Here is a 22,936-nt window from a genome sequence, read left to right as displayed (position 1 = left end):
ACTGGAATTAGAAGATAATTATGATAACACAATCACAAGTGAACAAAACCAAAGTGGCATGTCAAGTAGGCCTGGTATAAGCTCTTTGTCAGCTAAAATATGAGGCGGAAACAGTAATTATATGATTAGATTGGATAAGAATAACTTTTGAAAATCCTAAAATTATCTTGATGACTCTCTGAAATCTGGATTTACACTTTGACTGAGAAACTTTGACCTTTCTCTATCTACTGTGCCATGGGGTACTGTTTACTGTACATAAAGCAGCATAGGCAGAGGGATGTTTAAAAATGAGTGTGTTCATCTTTATCCCATCCTTTTATGAATTTCTATTCTTTGGGCCTGGCATGGTGGTGCATACCTGTAATCCCAGCAATTTGGGAGGTTGAGGCAGGAGGATAAGAAGTTTGGGCTAGCCTCAGAAACTTAGGGGAGAACCTCAGCAACTTAGTAAGACTCTGCCTCAAAAAAAAAATCTATTTGTTCATGATTGAAATATACAGAATTTTTAGTTAAAATACATATGCAGAAAGCACTAATTCAATAATTTTTTGTGTGCGTGTGATAAAGATGTGCAATTAAAGCAGTTTAACGACTACTTAGCAGGAGGGGGACTGGGATTGTCCTGAGGCTTTAAGAACCGATCACAAATTCCTCGGGGTTGTTCTTAGTGCTAGCATGGCACGTTGTTGGGAATCTTAACGTCTTGACCATATTCCTGGAAGCTTCTTGTGAGAGGGGGTTTGTTTCGCACTTGACTGGCCCTAGCCCAAGGTGTGATACAGGAAGCTTGAGAGCAGAGAGTATTCAAGTCCAAAAGCCTGAGCTCAGCCACAAGGCTGGGCTTTGGGAGCCCAGGGGCAGGATTTTCAGGAAACCTGCTGAGAAGCAAAGGGTGCCTTTGACCCTGAGCCCCTCTTTTTTCCACATTCCCTATAGGAAGGGTTTTGCCTGCCTTTCCCGGGTTCTCGACGGGGTTCCAGGGCAGTGCCCTTCCCTCTCCAGGCCTGAGTCCCAGTCTATGCACGGAGCTGATGGGCCTGGAGGCACGCACTAGCCCTGACAGTCCTGGATTCTGGAGCAGAGCCACCCCAGCCCCAGCCCGCTGAAGACGCGCTCCTGGCACTGAGCGAGCCACTCTAACAAAGAGCGGATTTTACTTTAGTTCCCTTCCAAACAGCATTTTTTGTGCGGGTCTGTCCCAGAGCTCAGGAAATGAGGTGATCATCAGGGTGAAAAAGGAAGGGGGATGGGTGAGGGTGATTGGGCAACCAGCTGCGCAAACACAGGAGGTCAAAGATTGCGCCCGCCCCGCGGCCCCCGCTGGGGATAAAGGCTCCCCGGGCGCTGAGACTCAGCGCAGAAGCAGGTGGTCTTTGCTCACCGCTCCTTGCCACACCGGGAGGATGAGGCTCTCCGTGGGCGCCCTGCTGGCCTGCGCCGTCTTGGGTGAGTGCCTGCGCGGGAAGGACCGAGTCTCCACCCCAGGCATCCCTTGCACCCTGGAAGCCCGGGTGCCTTTTCCGTTCCTCTTCTTTGCCACTCCTTCTGCTGCATCCTGCTTGAGCCTCTGGCCACCCTGCTGACCCTGCTTAATGCCTCTTCCCCCTCCATCCAGTAAATCAAATATAATAAAATAGGGCACCTCTAAGCACAGTTTATCCGGGCGCTTTTCTGCTGCCTCTTTTGTCAAGTCTAAACTCCTTGGCAGGGAATCTGAACTTCCCCTGGATCACTCATTGCCCCTCTTCATAATCTGATGTCCCGTGGGTGCTCTTGACGCTGGTGATACCCTACTAGGGAGGCAGGGCCATCCTGTGTTCAGAGGATGCCACTGGAAACCAGAATTCTTGGGTCCTCATCCTGGCCAGGCTCCTCACCTGTGAGAGGCGCAATCCTAACACCTGCCTGGGAGGGTCATGCAAAGATACCAGGCAAGGTTGGAGAATGCCACAGGTGACCAATGGCTTCCCCCAATCTGAGGTTGTTGAACCCTCTTCCTATATCAATGCCTCCTCCAGCTCACTCATTTTTTGCAGGGAAGGCAGGTACTGGGGATTGAACCCAGGGGTGCTTAACCACTGGGTCACATCCTGAGCCCATTTTATTTTATTTTTTCATTTTCAGACAAGGCCTCACTAAGTTGCGGAGGCTGGCTTTGAACTTGTGATCCTCCTGCCTCAGCCTCCTAAATCATTGGGATGAAGGTGTAAGCCACTAAGCCTGGCTTGCCGCTCACTCATTTGTCACACAGTTGTAGGCTTCCACATGGAGTTATATTTGCCTTCTCTGAAACTGTCAATTCTTCATGAGGGTGTGTGAGGTCCACACATGACTGAGGACTGAGTCTCCCTGTAGAAGTTGGGAGAAAGGTCTGGAGAAGTGGTTTGGGGAGAGTTTGCTACTGGTAGTGATGCCTCTTGTGAATTCCCAGGGCTGAGGTAGAGCAAGGCAGGGAGGTTGGGGCGGTCATTCCCCCCATGATCCTTTCTTTTATCATCCTGGAGAACTGTTGGCTGTGGCCCTGTTGCTCTGTGTCTTGTGGATCTTCCTGAGTCAGCGAGTCAGCCTAGCTGTGTTGACCCAGGGGGGTGGACAATACTGAGGGCTTGGGGGGTGGAGCCAGAGCTCATGGATAGGGACATCTCTCACACACATGGATTTTAATAGCTGTGGGTGTGGCTGGAGTCAGCTTGCTTTCTAAATGGCGGTCAAAAAAGAGAAATGAAAATTGGAGAAGATTTCAGTGGAAAAAGGGAAGACTGCTGAATAGATGGAGTTTTTAGTTATAACTAAAAAGAATGGCAGATGAATGTCACAAGCAAATTCGTGATCTTTTTATGCATTTCCCTCCCCCCCACCAACCCACCACTACTGAGGAAGAAGGGGCCAAGTAACTAAGAGTTTTGTCTTCCCTTGTGCTCTGAGCATCGGACCAAGTGTCTGGAGACCTGGGTTCCAAGCCTGACTTGGCCACAAACAAATGGGTTGACATTGGATAAAAAAGCAATGTTCTTGGGCTGGGGCTGGGGCTCAGCGGTAAAGCACTTGCCTGGCATGTGTGAGGCACTGGGTTCGATTCTCAGCACCACATATAAATAAATAAAATAAAGGTCTATGCACAACTAAAAAAAAGGGGGGGGGGGCATTGTTCTTTGAATCCAGCTCCCTCATTTCTAAAAGGTGGTAATTCCTCCCCTGCTGGCCTCCCAGAGTTGTACTGAGCCAATGGGTTGAGGTGGCTAAAAATCCTATGTGCATACCCAGGAGTATGTTTTGCTGCTAGCCGGGGTGAGGGAAGGAGGCAAGAAGAAGGCAGGCAGTTGGGAGATGGTGGACCGAATGCCAGCATCCCTCTGAGCAGCAAAGAGTGGTCAGCAGAAAACTGGGAAGCCACTGGGGTCCCACTCAGAAAGGAGGGGAGCCTGTTCCCTGCGGTGTTCATGGATAGGAGTGAGATGAAGACAGGACCGAGGATATGTGACCATCAAGGCCCTTCAGAGAACGATGCTGTCTCCCCCTGGCACAGGGAGTGGGTCCCTTATTGGTCTGGCTTCTCACCCCCAGGGCTATGTCTGGCTGTCCCCGAGAAAACTGTAAGATGGTGCGCTGTGTCAGATCATGAGGCCAACAAATGCGTGGCTTTCCGTGACAACATGAAGAAAGTCCTTCCAGCCGATGGTCTCCGCATGGCTTGTGTGAAGAAGACGTCCTACCTGGATTGTATCAAAGCCATCGCGGTAAGTCACTGCTGCCTACAAGAGAGTAGACGTTTTGGAAATGCACACACATTGCTGAATCACTTCAAAAATGGAATTAGGGGAGGTCATCTTTAGACATGTTCATCTAAAAAAAATCAAAAGCCAATGTGCTCTGAAAGTTGACTTTTTGAGGTACAAAGGTCTGTGAATTCTGGGAAGAAATAAGAAAGTGTTCTATCATGATAATTATATAACCTCATTTGGAAGCTGGTGTCCTTTGGTGGTGCAGGGGATTGAACCCAGGGCCTTGCAGTGCTAAGCATGTTGTTCTACCACTGAGCTACATGGCCAGCCCTGGAAGTTCTTGATACATCCTTGGGAAGAAAATGAGGGATGCACACAGGGAGGGAGAATAGTATCCTGATTGCAGATGAAGGCTGATCCCTTTGTTCTCGAGGTCTACAAAAATACTCTCCATCCCTCCTGTATATCCCCTGTGCAAATGAACGTGTGTCACATCTTGTGCGGGGTCATGGGCTGCAGAGGGGAATTCAACACACGTGGTCCCTACCCTGAGGAGCTCACATCCTAGTCAGAAGAGAGGGAAAACACATGCATGAGTAAATGACTCATTTCAAAATGTGGTACATACAAGGAAGGGAAAGAGGAGAGTGTTCTGACAGGGACTCACAGAGAAACCTGCTTTGGCCTGAGTGGTCAGGGACGGTCTCTTTGAGAGGCAAGCAGGGAAAATACACCAGGCTGTGTCTACCAGGCATTGAGGGTTCTACCCTCACACAGAGATAGGGAGACAGATGCCCTGTCCTTCCTGATGGTTATATCTCAAAGGAATGGCTCTCAGGTCCTTGAGAGATGCTTCCGGAGTGCAAGATATACAGATTCACAATTATAAGCCTTTTTCACTGATTGCTCTTAGAAAGGGAGGGCAGGTGTGTTAGTGAGAGGAAATGTGAACATTCCTGCAGTGTCGCACGCTCTCAGGCATGTTGAGAGGGCTGGGGTTGTCCTAGGGACATGGCCTCATGCTTTTAGAAGCCATGCTGGAGTATGGTTAAGCCTTTTGGTGCAGGGCTTTGGATGGGCTTGTCACGCGCAGAAAGTTCTCTAGTTCTCTGAGCAAAGCAAGCGGGTAGAGATGGCTGGAAGGGAAGCGGTGGAATAGGTAGGCTCAGCCAGGTGGAAATCAGCACTGGTTTAAAGAATTGGCCCGTTGTGTCCTACCTGCTCCTATATCAGTATCTTCTTGATGGCTTTGCCTCCCTGTCACCCGGCTTCTCCCCAGCCCACTCGCTGTGGCTCACCTTCTTCTGGGTTTGGTCATCTGAACTGTGAGGTCAGGCTTGACCTCTTACTGGTCCAGGTTGCCCCTGGGAATCGCTGCTGCTCTTGTGTTGGGGCTCCTGTTTTAGATCTGGGCTTCCTGACTTCTAGGGCCTCTGAGGCTCTAGTGACTCCTGTCCAGGGTTTTGGTGTCCTGGCCAAGAAAGTCCAGGTCCCTGACCACTCTCCAACCCCCAGCACACCAGGCAAAGCTCTTATTTGCTATTCACTTTGATTCAGTGGCATGAGGGGTGAGGTTGGGTGAGGTGGGGAAGGTACCAACAGGTTTAAACAGCCACAAAGAGCTTTATATCTGGAGTGTAGTTGTGTGGAGCACAAGAGTCCATTGTGTCTCCTGTTTATGACACTGAAAAGAGATGTATTGACAATTTAAAAATTCTTGATGTGTTTTGTCATATTAAAGATATGCTTTTATCAGGTTGGGTGTATAGCTCAGTGATAGAGAGCTTGCCTATGAGGCCTAGGGTTTGGTGGGGACCACAGCACCGTGAACACATGTGCATGCACACATGCACCCATGCACACGGATATGTTTTTACAATGCAACTGCCCATAGGTGAGCGGACAGATAATCAAAATGTGTGTGTGCAAGTGTATGTATATATATATTATACACACACACACACACACACAATGAGTTGTTTTCAGCCATAAAAAATTTATGAGATTCTGAAACATGCTGCAGCATAGATGAACAGGAAAGTAAGCCAGATACAAAAGAACAAATGCTGCGTGATTCCATTTTCATGAGGTGCCTACAACAGTCAAACTCATAAAGACAGGAAGTGGGATAATAGTTAGCAGAGCCTAAGGTGGGGGTGTGTGTGGAGCGGGGAGATGGGAAGAAACTGTTTCATAGGCACAGAGTCGTTTTAAGAAGATTAAAAAAGTAGGGGTGATAAACAACAATGTAAATGTGCCTAATGCCACTAAAATGTACACTTAAAATGGTTGAAATGGTGAATTTTATGTTACATACATTTTATTAAAATAAAACAATTAAAAATTCCAACAGGGATTGTGGCTCAGTAGCAGAGTGCTTACCTTGCCCGTGTGAGGCACTGGGTTTAATCCTCAGCACCACATTAAATAAATAAACATACAAATAAATAAATAAATAAATGTATTGTGTCCATCGACAACTAAAAAATATATATTAAAAAAATTTTTTTTTCAACCAGAAAAAGAGTTTGGCTTATGGCAGTTTTTGTTTCACTTAGAAATACTTGGTCTTATTACTTACCTGTAACATGGCAAAGATCAAGGTGCTATGTAGTTTTTTGCCTTATAATTTAATCAATAAGAACCGTTTATGGAGAACTAGCAAGTGCTTCTGGAAAAATCATTTTGATTAAAAAATATCTGAAGCAGAAAAAAGGAGTGAAAATATGTTTTAAGGGTATATAAAACATGGTTTGGCTTACTGTAAGAATTCAAGAAAAAAGAAACTGTAGATGTAGTAGGAATGCAGCTATAAAATTTCAAGTGACTTATTGATTTAAAGATGAGGATTCATAGAAGCACAAGGTAAACAAACAAAATCCCTGAAGAAATAGTGAAGTGGTAAAAAGCAAATCCAAGCTGCCTGAATGCAAATCTCAGCCGCTTGACTTACTGCCTGTGGGGCCTGGGAAAGTGACTTAACCTTTATGAGCCCCTGTTTTCTTACTTGTAAAATGGAGCTGAGATAGACAGGAAAGCTTCTAGGTGTCAGAGTAGACAACTATCCCCAAAATAAGCAAAAATGGGGTAATGATGATCACTTAGTTTAACCATGTAGTTAGATCCAAAGATAGTGCTCAAACCTTGAATGAAAGCTTCCTGCAGCTTTGTGGACCCAGGACAGGAAGGAAAAGTATTGAGCACTGAGTCGGTGGGGGGGAAGACAAGTGTCTTTGAGGTCTCCATCCCTGTCTAGAGGAAGGTCCCCATTAAGGCACCTGAGAAAGACCTCATGGAAGTCTCAAGATATAGGGGTCTCTGGGAAGGGAGCACGGCCATCCATAAGGTTCTGAGCTCTTTTTTATAGTTCCCTTCAGAGACTTCAGTGCAATGACTGTGCCCAGGTCTGGGACAGGGAGAGAAGATTTCTCCACCAGACCTGCCAGGTCAACCCTTTGCAATTGCCCAGGGTACAACCACATAGGATTTTTAGCCAGGAGTTGGACACTTCATCAGGGAAAAGAGAAAAATAACCCATTCCTTCCTCTATGCAGGAAAAGAAATATGGTGGCCAAGTGCTCATTTGAGGGCGATGGAGTCCACCAAATCCAGCAGTGTTGTGTGTAGTCTGGCCAAGTTGAGGGTTCTTCTGGCCCTAGGCCTATGAAGCCTTGCTAGTCACTCCCTATTGGCTGGGTTTAGGTGGGCCTTCCTTGGAAGTGAGGGCTTCATCCTCAAGGTCTGGCCTGTTCTCTTGCAGGCAAATGAAGCAGATGCTGTGACCCTAGATGCGGGTTTGGTGTACGAGGCAGGCCTGACTCCCAACAACCTGAAGCCTGTGGCAGCAGAATTCTACGGGACACTAGAGAGTAAGTCCTTCTTGGGCCTCTTAGAGGGAGTCTGTGGCCCTCACCTTCTGGTAGATAATGAGTCTTGTATTTCACAGACAGGCATTGGATATTAAACCCTAATAACTGTTCGTCTTTGGGGAAGAAGAACCCTGTCGGTCACCACAAGCACAGAGCACACCCTCTGTGGGCTTTGGACTGGTTGAGAGCTGGTGTACCTGATCTTGACCCACTGAGCCAATCATGTGCTCACTGGAGAAACAGAAGGCTGGGTGCAGCTTGGCCTGAGGGTCATTGGGGGCTGGTGCCAAGTCCAAGGTCCCTGGAGGTCTTCTAGAACCACAGGTGCCATGTGTGTGGGACAGCCCACTCTGGAACATGCCCTGGGACCTTAACAGCTCAGAAAGTGTGTTTTGAGATCAACTTGACAGTCCATGCCAGTGCCAGGGGACAGGAAATACTTTGAGAGAGGTGGGGAATGGGACCCTTTGTACCCACAGCTTCAGTTCCCTGGTAGCCTTGGATGGGTAGATGTAGGCAAAAACACTGTTAGGGCCAGGGTAGGTAGAGCACTTGGGACACTTTGGTGCTGGCCCCTGGAGTGATTACAAACACACTTTCTGTCTTTTCTTTCTCCTGAAATCCTAGGAAGCTTTCCCTTACGCCCTCTTCATTGCCACCCAACTCAATATAGACAACCTCTAGATTCCCCTTCTCTCCTCAAGAGCCTGGGGGACAGGTGCAGTGTTTTTCTGTGCTGGGTTAAGGATCTTCCACTCATGCCATCCCTTTGCAGATCCACAGACCTTCTATTATGCTGTTGCCGTGGTGAAGAAGGGCAGTGGCTTCCAGCTGAACCAGCTCCGAGGCAAGAAGTCCTGCCACACAGGCCTGGGCAGGTCTGCTGGGTGGAACATCCCCATAGGCTTGCTTTACTGTGACTTACCCGAGCCCCGGAAGCCTCTTGAGAAAGGTAAGCTGGCCTCTCTATCCTGGATATACCTACCTAGGCCACACAGGGGTCACACAGTTATGATCAGCTGAACAGGTGGGCTGAACTCCATGTTGGAAGGCGAGGTGAACCACCTTGAATCTGGCAGGTCTGTTGCACCAGCTGCCCTTGGGAAGTGGCGGCTGAGCCTTTTCTGCTCTGAGCTCCCAACATTTCAGCAGAGGCTTTTCTGAGAAGGGGAAGAAAGAGAGCATCAGGGTCCTCAAAGGGTTTAGTCTGGACCACAGGCCTGGGCCCTCTTGTTTACTTCCCTAGAGTTTCTGTCTGGGATGATGTGTGCCCCATTCTGCTGGAGCCTGCTCTGGTGACTGTCTGCTGGCCATGAGGTTGGCTGGCACCCCTCTGGGAAGTCCTCCCATTTCTAGTGTATGGGTCCCAGAGGGACCTCTGGGAACTGATCCAGCCTCTCACAGGGCAGGGAAGGGGCCCAGGCCTGTTTCCTTGGTTGGGTGGTTGCAGGACAGGGGTTCACTTGTTTCTTGTTTGAAAACCCTGGATCCTGACAAGTTAACACAAGTAAGACTGAGCTGGGTCTGGGATGGTTGGTTTTATTTTAACCCCCTTCACCCTGTTTTCTGGTGAGTGGGGGCTGGGAGATGTCATTGGCTTTGGCCAGCCTCGCTCATGCCTTGTGGTCCATTTCTCTGTGTTGAGCAGCAGTGGCCAGTTTCTTCTCGGGCAGCTGCGTCCCCTGTGCAGATGGAGTAGCCTTCCCTCAACTGTGCCAGCTGTGTCCAGGGTGTGGCTGCTCCTCTGCTCAACCATACTTCGGCTACTCAGGCGCCTTCAAGTGAGTAAGACTGACCACTGCCCCCTGCTGGCCAAAGTGCCAAATGTCCTCAGAGTTCTTTGCTAGCCCCAAGTAAAGCCCTGCTTGCCTATTAAGAAGTCCCAATCTGCTCCCAGTGAGATGGTGGTACCTCTGGGATTCCAGAGGCCAGGCCAGCCCCTTTCCCTGATGATCAGTCCCCTCTTTGGGAGTCCTTTCTTTCTCCTCACAGCCCTGAAGCCTGGCTAATGTCTCTTCTTGCTGGACTGAGCAGAGTCTGAAAGGACAGGCACGTCCCTAGTGACAGACAGGCAGGCACACCATACAGTGACAGACACTCTGCTGTCTATTGCAGCAGTATAACAGGCTCCAAGCACCTACCTCCCCTACCTCCCCTTAATTCCCCTATCCAGAAGCCCATGTGGCTGGTTTTTTGCTTCCTGTTTTTGCTTTGGCTATATCCTAAAGTTTTATCATAAGCCAAGGGCACTTTTCTACCCTCAAGAGAAGGTAGACATACCAGGACTCAAAGAATATTTTTTACATTAAAATACCTTCAATTTGTTCTTGTTGCTTTTGGACAACATAAGGTAAAGGACCTTTCATCTCATGGGAATCAATCACCCCTCCCATCCCACTGATATCCTGAATATCAGCACCCCACGGTGCTGCCTCAGAGGCTTCCCCCAGACTCTGTTTCCATTTGAGGGCTGGAAAGTGGGATCAGACCCTCCTGGTGCCCAAGAGTGTTTTGTAAGAGTGTTCTAATGTGTTTCTTTCACACAGGTGTCTGAAAGACGATGCTGGGGAGGTGGCCTTTGTCAAACACTTGACCATATTTGGTAAGTGATGGAAGAAGATACTGGAAGTTCCTCTCTAAGGAGTGAGAGTTCTTCTTCCTTGCCTGCTTTTCCATGCTCACTAGGTAGACAGGGGCATACAGTGTTTCTCTTCTATCATTGCTTGGGTTTCTTCCTGTACAGAGGTGGGTACTTTTGGGTTCCCCATCTGGATTCTTGGGCCTTTTTGCATTATACAGCCTCTTTACACAAGTTAATCTGCCTCTGGGGCAGTATACCTGTATCTAAGGATTGGGAGCTAGTCTGGCTGACCTTGACCTGTCAGTCATCCTGATGAGATCAGACGCATGGGATGTGGGACAGTTTTGCTGCACGGATATCAGAAGTCTGCAGGCCTTTATCTGACTGTGCAGTCACTTTCCTGCATGTTCCATGGTCCTCAGGGTTCACTCAAAGCCTCTCAGCTCCCACTTTCTGTTATCAACAGGATTGCAGGGGAGAGTAGGGGGCACCCTAGTTCCACCAGCAGTTGGCTCATCTGGACTTTCCCTCCCCAGAGAACCTGGAACAGAAGGCTGACAGGGACCAGTATGAACTGCTTTGCACAGACAACACCCGGAAGCCTGTGGATGAATATGAGAGTTGCTACTTGGCCCGGGTTCCTTCTCATGCTGTCGTGGCTCGAACCGTGGATGGCAAGGAAGGTCTGATCTGGGAGCTTCTCAACCAGGCTCAGGTATCCCCACCCACCATCCTCTCCCCTGCTTAGAGCTCTCTGCTTGGATTTGGGAAATTTTTCTTCTCACCTTCTGGTCACTATGTGCCAGGACACAGTAGGAACCCTGCCACACATAATCAGCTTCTCAAGAAGCCCCTGAATTGGGACTCCTCACACGTCAGAAGGGAACCTCCTTTGGTATTACCATCCACCACCCTTTGCCTTTTTGACTGGTGACATCTGAAGAGGGTCCTGTTGTTCTAGTTCATTCCCTTCCCTCTAAACCAGGCCTTCAAGGCCCAGGGCAAACATCAACACCTCCATGAAGACTCTCATGACCCTCCTTCTGTAAACAACCTCTCTCCCAATGTCTGATTCCCTGATTGCACATCTCCAGCCAGTACTTTGGCCAACATGGGCCATAATGAAATTGGAGTTCTAGAAAGGTGAATCCCGGTCCAGAATTTTCATTGGGTCACTGTGGTTTTGTGTGATCATTCATTCACTCAATGGAAGCTGCTTGCACTGCTCATTTTACCCCTCTGGAGAGGTGGTGTTCAAGGTCAAGCCAACCTCCTCTCCTTCAGCCCTCGCATCTGCCCATGGAGGGTTTATACCCTGCCAGCCTCTGGATGAGACGCATTTCTTGTTCTCAGTGAGCCTCTCTCAACCATTCAGGGAGACAGGCCTGAAACCCACTCAGGGAAACAATGTGGTGTGGTCCTAAGAGGGCAGTGAGCAGAGACAATGCTAGGTGGGCAACAGCACTCCTGACTGTCCTCTCTCCTGACATCTTGAAGTTTCTCTTTCTTTTTTTTTTTTAATTTTATTTCTGAGGTTTTTTTGTTTGTTTGTTTGGTTTTTTTTTTTTTGTCTCCTCTTTGATTCCATTTTTTGGCTTCTCTTTCTCCCTGTGGCCATTCACTATTCATTTTACTGTGAACAGGAACATTTCGGCAAAGGCAAATCTGGCGACTTCCAGCTGTTCAGCTCTCCTCATGGGAAGAACCTGCTGTTTAAGGACTCTGCCCTGGGATTCCTTAGGGTGCCCCCTAAGATGGACTTTAGACTGTACTTGGGCTATAAGTATGTTACTGCCGTCCGGAATCTACGGGAAGGCATATGTAAGTACTCAGGAAGGACCAGCTTGAGAAATTTGGCAAGGGCAGGGGTTAGGGATAGAATCTTTCCAGGGACCAAAGCCTCTCCTGGTGTTTCTTTCTTCTGCCCTTCCTGTGAGCTAAATGGCCTTGGCCATGATGGACCCGACATCACCAAAGGCTTTAAAGGAAATTCATAATGTAAATGACCTGGGTTGGCACTAATATTATTTCCCTTGCATAAATCAGGATTGCCCTATTTCACTTTGTGAATAGGCACAAAATAAGTAAAATAAAAATGAAGTTTTATTTTATTTACATGTGCCATAATAAAGTTGGAGTTCTAGAAAGGTGGATCCCGGTCCAGAATCTCATTGGGTCACTATGGTTTTGAGTGATCATTCATTCACTCAGTGGACATGCATTAAATATATAGCCATGGGCTCTGCTAAGTGCTGGACATACAAACATATATTAGATTCTGCTGCCCTAGAGCTTTCAGACCAGGGAGAAGACAAATGTTCTGAGTAGTCCCATAACTGAATGATCAATTACAAATGAAAGATCTGCTTAGGAGGGGAGTGCAATAACAAGAAATTACTGTGGTCCTAAAAAGAATGCAAAATAAGTCAAAATAGGCCCTGGCCTGGGGGTGGAGGTGAGGCCCCTGAGGAAGTGACTTGGGGACCAAGTCTGAAAGATAAAAAGTTGTCCTTTTTTTTTTTTTTTTTTTTAATTGCACTGATCGGATGCTCCTGCTGCTTAAACACAGAGGACAAAATGCTTATGGCCTATGCCTGTTGAAGCTTAAGTTATCCTCAGGGAAACTGACAGTAAGCAATTGACATAAAAATAAGAATATATTAGGTGATTAAGTGCTATTTTTTGAAAAAGAAGAAGGAAAAACAACAACCCGAAATGATGGAGCCCAGAGGCTGGAGAGGACAGTTGGCTTTTCAGAAGAAGTAAAAAGTTAAATCTAAAAAAAAAAAACAAAAAACAAAAAAAACCAAGGAATTGTATATTCACTTTTCTTTCTAAGGTGATGAATTCTTTGAATGGAATCTGGCAAAACCAGCATTTACATAAAAACAGATAGTAGGTTCAATAGACACCAGGCAACAGCAGGGGGCCTCTCTCTTCTGAATTCTGGTTCTTTTTCTTGTACCACAGGCCCAGAAAGCCCAGTGGATGAATGCAAGACCGTGAAGTGGTGTGCACTTAGCCATCACGAGAGGCTCAAGTGCGATGAGTGGAGCATCAACAGTGGAGGGAAAATAGCGTGTGAATCGGCAGAGTCCACTGAGGATTGCATTGCCAAGATCATGGTATGTCACTCTCCCCTCCCTAGGGCAGCCTCCCTCCTATTGCTACCTGCTGGCCACTACTAAGGCTGAGCTGGGAGGGATGAGGAAACCCTGGTTTCCAGGATCCTTGCACTGACTGTATGAGGCACGGCAGCCCCAGAAGGTTCAGAACCTTAGTTTGTGGATCTGAAGGATGCCTGTAGGACTCAGGCAAGCTAAGCCATGTCCTGCTGATGGTGTGGGTGTCTGGGGACCTGTGGGCTGCCACGATGAGTGGGGTAGGATTCTGTATTGATTTTGTAGGCAGGTACAAAGTTGCTTCATTGATTACAAGAGTATTCCATGTTGGCTTCTAGAGAATTTTGGAAAATCCTGAATGATATAATGAAGAAAATCAAAAGTACTTATAATCATGTAACTCAGAGAAAATTATTGAATTGGGATCATATCATATAGGTTGCTTACCATCTCTTACTCACCTTATGATATCTAAGTAGCTTTTCCCATATTATCAATCATTCTTTAAAAAATGTGATTTGGAGCCTCTGTGTTGGTGCATACATCGAGGTGCTAGCAGGGTGGCATGTTTGGCAAGGGCAAGAGAGCTCCAAGCTTCTGAATCCCCTCCACCCCCCAGTTCTTTGCCCTGTGCATCGCTTCCTGTTGCCGTTCTTGAGTTAGATCTTTTATAATGAATCGGTAAGGTGCATATCTTAAAGGTACTAGGACTTCCTGCCATCATCACTAATTCTTGCTGAAATCTGTCAATTCTACTTTTGAGCACTTATGAATAACCACATAATTTTATGTGAAATTATGAAATGAAAACCAGACTATCAACCTCATTCTTTTACATTTCATACATCTTAAAATATTGCTTTATACTATTTTAACATATATTCCATTTTATTTATTTTTTTTGTCTGAATCAAGACAAGAAAAATCAAACCAAATTAAAGCAAAGCCCACCATCTCAAAACCTGAGTCTATCTACCCATCTGTTAACAGCTTGGATAATTTGTCTTCAGTATTACATGTTGGATCGATGCACTAGCTGCAAAATAAATTCATGTATGCAAAAACAAATTTAAGTAATGCAAGACTCTTGGGAATACATGAAATCTTAAATAAGGAAGACAAAATTCAACCAAATAGAAACATTTTTTTAAGAGTTATTCTTGGACACTATAATTTGTGCTTTCCTAAAATGTCATCATGAGCCTTTACTTTTGGAGATAATTTACAGATGTTGGGACAGAAAGCAAGGACCAAAATCAGCATATTTGCTTAGAGAGCTCAGTGGCTGATTGCTGCACAAGTGTATTTCCTGGGTAACAATCAGCTTATTACATGATATGCTACCTTAAGAGGTCCAGGATTTGTTCATGGATTAGATGAAACAGAAGTGACCAACATCAGTGCTAGTAAGAACTCTTGCAAACAAAATTGAAGGACATAGTTTATTAGGTCCCACACCTATGACACATCACCACTGTTGATGGGAAACCACTGCGCTGGCCAAGTTTTACGAAGATGTTACCATGCATGTCATGATTGCAGGAGAAAGTGAAGGTGAGCATTGAAAACAGATTTCACAGGGAACCAGATTCTTTAGATATTGCAGTAACTGTGCACATAAGTGAGTGCACAGGCTTCTTTAATAAGGGATCCATGATCTCCCATCGTAATGTTACTGTTATAATCAGAATGATGGAACAAATTCCACGGCCACGAGAAGATATTTTCCTTGGATATTTGCCTGTTCCACATTCTAGAATTAATATTGAGCTTGTCTGTCTTTCTTATGGATGTCTAATTGGCAATTCCTCCAGACTTTAGTGAATCCATCTTTACAAATAAAGAGAGGAAACCAGGCGTGGTGACGCATGCCTATAATCCCAGTGGCTCCGGAGGCTGAGGCAGGAGTTCAAAGCCAGCCTCAGCAAAAGTGAGGTGCTAAGCAACTCAGTGATACCCTGTTTCCAAATAAAATCCAAAATAGGGCTGGGGATGTGGCTCAGTGGTTGAGTTCAATCCCTGGTACACCCCACTACCAAAGAGAGAGAGAGAGAGAGAGAGAGAGAGAGAGGAAGAAAAGGGGCTATATCTAGGTTGAAAGCAGCACTGATGGCAGCTGTTCTAGAAATCATAGCTCAGACCTACAAAAATATCATGAAGAAAGTGGATGAAATGATCACTTTTCAATATGATCTGTTTATTATGGCCCACGAGTATAAAATGGAACAGACTTCAAAAGGGCACAGCACTCCACTGTGTAAGCTTTGTTTTCTGGACATCTCAGTGCTTGCTCACTAGGTGGAAATAGGCTTCTTTTGTGTGGAGGTGCTCCACTTTCTGCAGCCATGCAGATTCATGCTGTCTGGTTTTGCTCTCCTGCTGGTCAAGGCCATGGGCTTGCTGGATTTGCTCCAGCTGGATCACTTGGACAAGGGTGGTGGGCTTACAATACCGGGAGAAGTGCGAGTCCCATGAGTTTGCTGTGAAATGAAAGTAAAGAACTGGAAGGAAGGTGGACACCTTCATAGTGGTAAACCACACCCCAGAGGTGAAATTCTTATTGGTGGCCAACATGTGACAATGAGATTTTTTTTGCAAACATGGAGCCAAAACAAAAGCAGATATTTCTGAAGATGAACATGGACAAAAGTGGCTCTGTACTAGAGATCTTGGAGAATTTGACAGTTGTTGAAAGACCTTTGATCATGAAAAGGACTTTGTTAAAAAAAAAAAAAAACTACAGGCAGGAGAATATGTTTCTCTTGGTAAAGTAGAAGCAGCTCTAACACTCCCACTAATAGATGACATTTGTGCATGTGCAAACAGAGATCATTCTCTGTCAGTGGACTTCTGGTGCCAAATCCAAAGGAGGAACTAACAGGACTACCCCAAGAGAAAGGACTTAAAGGGACTTGGGAAGAACTCACAGTTGCCAAAAAGACAATGAGATACAGGTACTCTCTGAAGCTGCTATTTCAGCAAATCTGGAAAAGCTTAAAATGTGTTAAAAATTAATATGAGCCCTGATTTGTGAGCTCTGAAACTGTTCTGGTGACAGAGCCTTCAAACTGAAATACAAAGAGCTTAAAAGGAAGACAGTGAGAAAATGTATGGAAGGAAAGAACTTTGCTCCTTCAGCACTATTTGCTACATTAAGCTCGGACCAAATGGGAAAATACTTGCAACACTAGTCTTAGCCCTCGAGGTACACGCCACTCTTCACCTTCAGCCTAATCCATTATTGCTAGAGATATTACCATTTTTAACCGACAGGATAGGTAGGATATTAAGAGGGCAATTTTTGGTATATCTCTTCTTTCTTTTTCCCCTCCTACACTATGCCACCTATAGTTAGAATAAGGATGTTTCTGAGACGTATTGGGAAAGCAGTATTTCAAAACTTCAAGTTTTCAAACACTATATATGTTGGTCATTTTTTAAAGTTTAGATGTGTAGAGGAAGATAAAAAAAACATGAGCTGGTTACTTACAGTATTTATATATTCATTTAAAATTATGTAAATTTCAAATGCTTATTAATCAAATCATTGTTGAAAAGGTTTTTTTTTTTTTTTTTTTTTGCTGTATAATGATTCTTGTCTGCATTGAGAGAAACAAATATGCCCATAGTTGTCTTTTAAAGAAAAAACACGATATTTTCATGTTGATAACTATTCTATAGTATGGATAGGCTGCCATTTATTTAGCCATTTCTTGTCACTGAGCATAGTTTGGTTCTTCTTTTTGCTTTATAAATCACATTTGTTATTTTTCTCACTTATACATTTTGCCCAAATAATTGTCCACATATCTGATTATTCCTTTATGGTATATTGCTATAAAGTATTTAGCTATAAAGTATAAAGTATAAAGTATTCCAAGGAAAGTGTTGTAAATCTTCTAAAAAATTTTTATTGGTGCATTATGATTATACATGATAGTGGGATTCATTGTGATATGTAGGTACATGCATATAATTTGGTCAGTTTCCTTCCCCAGCACTTCTCCTTTCTCTCCCCTCACTCCCCTGTACTCCACTGCTCTCAGTTCTATTTTTAAGAGATCCATCCCCTCCCCCCACTCTTTTCCCCTCTTTCTAGCTTCCACATGGAAATCTTGCAAATTTTGTTAAATCCAAGCATTTCTGAAATTTGGGACTTATTAGCTCTGAGTACTAGATCATTTGCAAATGTTTGACTCACTCATCAAACTCATCTGTTGGGCACTCAGCACTGAAATAGCACCCGGTCAATGGGACTAAAATGAAAAGTTAGAGCTCCATCCAGAGGTGCTTTGTTCCACAGACACATCCCCGACTGCACCCCTCCATCTCTCAGATGAGATGCTTAGGGTCAAAAAGGTGTTGTCGGAACATCTTGGGGACAGTGAGTCCTATGAGAAGACAGGAGGATTGAATATGGGCTTTGTTCTTGAATAAACTCAGCAAGACATGTGGCCTTGATCATCAGTTCATGATGCTTATACTGGTTGGGTGAACATGAACGTACATTTTATTTTCTATGTTGGGCCTGCCTGACTGATCCATTTGGGGTTCAGTACCAGCACCTGCTGTTTCTCTGGCATTCACAGCTGGTGCTGAGAAAGCCCTTCAAGGAAACAGCTGGAAGGGCAGGTGGCACAGAAAATGGCATCTTTTCATCTGTTGTGATTTATTGTGTCTTTGCAGAATGGAGAAGCAGATGCCATGAGCTTGGATGGAGGCTATGTCTACATTGCAGGCCATTGCGGTCTGATGCCTGTCATGGCGGAGAACTATGGTAAGTACAGAGTGCTGTTTTTATTTTTTTGTTTTTCATTTCTTCAAAGCACTTTATTTTTTTCCCGATGTTCTTGTCTACCATTAACTTTTTATTATTTATTTTTATTTAATTCATTTTATTTTTTTTAAATACACGACAGTGGAATGCATTACAATTCTTATTACACATATACAGCACAATCTTTCATATCTCTGTTTGTATATAAAGTAGGTCGACACCCAATTCGTGTCTTCATAAATGTATTTTGGATAATGATGTCTATCACATTCCACCATCCTTGCTAATCCCCTGTCTCCTCCCTTTCCTTCCATCCCCCTTTCCCTATCTAGAATTCATATATTCCTCCCAAGCTGCCCCTCCCTACCCCACTATGAGTCAGCCTCCTTATATCAGAGAAAACATTTGACATTTGTTTTTTGGGGGATTGGCTAACTTCATTTAGCATTATCTTCTCCAATGCCATTCATTTACCTGCAAATGCCATGATTTTATTCTCTTTCATTGCTGAATAAAATTCCATTGTGTATATATGCCACATTTTTTTTTATCCATTCATCCACTGAAGGGCATCTAGGTTGGCTCCACAGTTTAGCTATTGTGAATTGTGCTGCTATAAACATTGATGTGGTTTTATTCCTCCTGGACCATGGAGAGGAAAGATGGAAAAGACATAGACTGATTCACACCATGGCTTTCTTAAAGCTCTCCTCTCCCGAGTGCCTTCTACTTCCAAGTTGCTGGGTTCCCTCACATAGGATCCCCACAGTCATCTGAAAATATGACAGCTATCATACACTCCAGCTCTATGGAAGCTCTATGCTGTGAAGTTTCTGATAAAAGTGACTTGACTGCACAGAGCAGGTGGGATTCCTGGCAGGTCTTTCAGTTTCCAGAACTCATGCTTCTTACTGCTGCCTGGTTGCAAGGATTTAAATATAGTCAGCAGGCACCCCTTTGTGGGCTCTGTTCAGACAGAGCAGGAAATGTGAGATTCACAGTTTGTGGATAGATTTTAGAGGCCAACAGCTGAATGAACTTGCTGGGGATTTGGTGACATGTATAGATTTAGCTGACTCTTTTTTGTTCATAGTTTCTACATGAGAAAGGCATGATTTTCTAATCTGTATGTGCTTAATGCCTTCTTCATTTTATTTCCTGCAGAAAGCGCCAATTGTCAATCACTGGAGGAAGGTGAGTTGGAATTGGTACCCTTGGGGATTATAAGGTAAATTCCCCTGTTTGGGGGAAGGGGTTGGTAAGTTTGAAATTTAAATCACAAGTAGATAAGGCAATGGAAGAGATAAATTTTTAGAATGCAGAAGGGTTATGGAAGGTAGTAATTAATAATGCTGGTTATTCCTTTACATTTGCCATGACTTATACACAGGATTTCTCATTTAATCCTATAAGGCAGGCATCTTCTAAGGATGCACAGAGGACCCTGGGGCTCAGAGAGCTTACAGATTGTTTAGGAACATATATCTAAAAAGCAAATCCCACAGCTTCCACCATCTTGAATTACATGAGACATGCACATTTTTAGATAAGAGAACTATACAAGGAACCTTGCTTATGTACTCCTTAAAGGGCTGAGAGTCTTACAAAGGTAGGTGTCCAGGAACAGGAAATTACCTGGCCCCAGGAACCCGGCCAACCTGGCTCTTGCCCGGGGCTCTGGCTAGGGGTGAATCAGGAAAGATGGGGCAGGCACAAGTTAGAAAATCTTATACCAAGGTGAGCACTGGGCCTTGTGCTCAGGTCCCTGAAGGTCATATTCCAGATGGCTGTCCATATGTGAGTCTGTCCTTGTCCCTTCTGCTGAGTACAACCTCCTAGTCTCTCCCATCACTCAAGGAGTCAAGCTCTTTAGCAGATCTGGAAAGAGCCATTCTTATCCTATGGATAGTAAATATTATGTTTTAATTACTGGTCTTTTATTACATTCTCCCAATGAGTGTTAATTTGTGAAATGTTGGGCATTACATTAGCTGTTCAGTTTCCACTCCTCTGATATAGTACATTGGAGGGTGAACTGCTGTTTTTTCACTTCAATGACTTCGTGCATTCAGGAAAGGGTTGTACACTAGCTATCGCTTTAATAATAATGTATTCTTAGTATTTGAGGGTTTGTGTTTATTTTTTAACTGATACCTAAAAACATAAAAACTGTACTTAATAATGGGTTGTGGTTATCATAGTATTTTGTTTTTGAAGTTCAGATTCAGCTTTTCCCTACAGAATGCCTTGTCCTTCACCACAGTCAGCTATTGCAGAGATCCTTTCAAGATACTCTGAACGATTCAGGCCATCTTTGCCACCATAGGGAGATGGTGGCTTTAATTGGAAGCAGACACTTTGGAGGCTACACATCCTTTTTGGTGTCTTTCTTATAGGATATTGTGCTGTGGCAGTGGTAAAGAAATCAAATGCTGATATCACCTGGAACTCTTTGAAGGGCAAGAAGTCCTGCCACACTGCAGTAGACAGGACAGCTGGCTGGAACATTCCCATGGGCCTGCTCTATAGCCGAATCAACCACTGCAGATTTGGTGAGCAAATCCAGCAAGGGACACACTGGAAAGAAGGGTCCTGGGGGAGAGGGATGCAGTCCAAGATGCTGTGGGCCCTGGTTCTATGGAAGTAAAATTTGGTAAAAGTAAACTTTAAGGAAATATCAGAAAAGACTAGGAGAGTTGAAGAGCTGGGGAGCTGGGCCAGGATGGTTCATTTCAGTCGTACATCATGGCTTCAGTGAATCTATGTTTACTTTTATCCCTCCTGAAGAAGACCAGAGGAGTGCAGACCATGGTAGGCATGGTCAGGAGGGCTCCTTCCTTCTTTCTGTTCCATTATTCCCAGGACGAGGCTTCCATGTTCAAGGCCACCCTATGAGCCATCACATTCATGATCCAGGCAGCCCCAAGCACCAAGGAGTTAGAGCCAGATGCTATCAGAAAGATGCCTTTTAGGATGCCTAGTTGATTACTTCCGCTAACTCCCCATTGCTCAGAACTTGAGTATATCACCACTCCTAGCTATAAAAGAGAAATATAATCAATCATTGGGTGTGTTCCTATATCAAATAAGACTAGATATTTGTTACTAAGAAACAAAGGGAAATGAACATTGGATAGAGAGCTAGCAATCTTTGCCACAGGGGTTTTGGACCTGTGGGTAGTCCTAGGTCTCTGAAGGTGTTAGCAGTCTCACTGAGTCATTGACCAGCTCCTAGGGTTCTCCTAAGGGGTAGATCCCAGCTTATTCTCTGTGTCCTCTGAGCACCATCAGGTAGGAGTTTATTTCTATCTCCTTAAACTTTTCGGTGTAAATATCCCCAGAGCAAATGTTTTGCAATGCTTTTGATTTGCACTAGCTTCCTGAGTACTTCCTCTCTGCCACCTCCAAATTTGGGCAACTCCTTAAAAAGGAGAAGCCCCTAAATCTTGTATGTGGGGACTGGAGATGGGAGCACATCTCTGCACCGGGGTGCTCTGGGACACCTGTTTGACATGAAGCAAAGTGCAACTGTGGCCACATTCAGAAAGCTTGGGCTCCCTATCAGCAAAGGACTGCTTACACTCTCTTGAGCCTCCTGGTGCATTTACAGTCATGGGTGAGCAGCTGAACTGCAAGGAAAACTCCCCATCTCTTTCTTGAGCTTGAAGACATAGGAAAGTCTCTCCTAATGAACAGCAGGGAGAAGAGATATCTGAAAACAGATGGCACAAGCTCACGAATCCCATTTCTTCTCTCTTTGGCTGGTGGTGACACCATCATGGTGCTCAAGGGCATCCCCTCCACCATGAAAGGCACTGGTCATAAACTCCTTTTCCCAACCTCATTAAATTTCCTTTTAAAACCTATAGCCTAGCAATTCTGAGTTGGTGGGTGGCAGATCACAGAATGAATTAATATGTTCTCTCTTTCCTAGACCTTGTGGCCCTATTATGTGTTAGATAAGAGCTACTTGTAGTGACTTAGAAGAGCTGATTTCTTCTTCTTCTTCTTCTTTTTTTTTTTGGTGGTGCTGAGGATTGAACCCAGGGCCTTGTATATGTGAGGCAAACACTAGACCAACTGAGCTATATCCCCAGTCCTGATTTCTTATCCTTCTTTGCAGATGAATTTTTCAGTCAAGGCTGTGCCCCTGGGTATGAGAAAAATTCCAGTCTCTGTGAGTTGTGCATTGGCCCAAGTGTTTGTGCTTCCAACAACAAGGAGACATATTATGGCTACACAGGGGCTTTCAGGTGAGTCTTTTAATCCTAACACAACTATAACAACATCCCAACCTGACCAGACTCCTTTCAGGAACTAAAGCGAGATTCTCAAATATTAGTTCATTAAGTACCATATGTATTAGGGAAGAAAATTCTGCAACCAAATGTGGAACTGTTTGTGAAGGGGCACCAGGCTCCTCGAGGGCACTGTCTGCTAGACCTGGCTGTCTATGACTTCTAGGTATGGTTTATCAGTTCTCACTTACAAGTTTGTCCTCCGGGAGACATTTGGCAATGTCTAGAGACATTTTTGATTGACAGTGTTGGGAAGAGTGTGCTATTAGCATCCCATGGGTAGCTAAACATTGAATAATGCACAGGACAATACAATAGAAGAAAGAATTATCTAGTTCCAAATGTCACTACTGCCAATGCAAAAATAAACCTTACTCTACACTGAGTCAGGAGTTTGGCTCAAGCTCTTCCATGCACCTTGGGGGAAACCTAGAACTAGACTCCTCTGAAAGTACAGAATAGTGAAGTACATAATTTCTGAATTTCCTCACTACATTCATACTTTATAGAATGTCTATCATTTTTTAAAAAATATTTTTAGATGTTGATGGACCTTTATTTTAT

General features: G+C 44.8%; 1 protein-coding gene and 1 pseudogene across 1 annotated transcript in view; both read left to right on the top strand.

The window, feature by feature from the left end:
* Positions 1–1,284: 1,284 nt before the first annotated feature.
* Tf (transferrin) overlaps positions 1,285–22,936 on the top strand; it is a 30,267-nt gene continuing 8,615 nt past the window's right edge. The window contains exons 1-13 of the mRNA XM_015487041.2: positions 1,285–1,449; positions 3,568–3,740; positions 7,486–7,594; positions 8,370–8,546; positions 9,243–9,375; positions 10,141–10,196; positions 10,712–10,890; positions 11,819–11,996; positions 13,146–13,300; positions 17,984–18,074; positions 19,239–19,268; positions 20,471–20,626; positions 22,198–22,327. Coding sequence (XP_015342527.1) covers positions 1,407–1,449; positions 3,568–3,740; positions 7,486–7,594; positions 8,370–8,546; positions 9,243–9,375; positions 10,141–10,196; positions 10,712–10,890; positions 11,819–11,996; positions 13,146–13,300; positions 17,984–18,074; positions 19,239–19,268; positions 20,471–20,626; positions 22,198–22,327 — 1,610 coding nt within the window. The 5' untranslated portion in view covers positions 1,285–1,406. The remainder of the gene's footprint in view (positions 1,450–3,567; positions 3,741–7,485; positions 7,595–8,369; positions 8,547–9,242; positions 9,376–10,140; positions 10,197–10,711; positions 10,891–11,818; positions 11,997–13,145; positions 13,301–17,983; positions 18,075–19,238; positions 19,269–20,470; positions 20,627–22,197; positions 22,328–22,936) is intronic.
* LOC107143081 lies at positions 13,549–16,739 on the top strand (annotated as a pseudogene).

This window comes from Marmota marmota, unplaced genomic scaffold, assembly GCF_001458135.2.
Source record: "Marmota marmota marmota unplaced genomic scaffold, marMar, whole genome shotgun sequence".
Classification (NCBI taxonomy): Eukaryota; Metazoa; Chordata; class Mammalia; order Rodentia; family Sciuridae; genus Marmota; species Marmota marmota.
The sequence above is the reverse complement of the archived record's forward strand: the minus strand, read 5'-3'. Positions and strand labels throughout refer to the sequence as shown.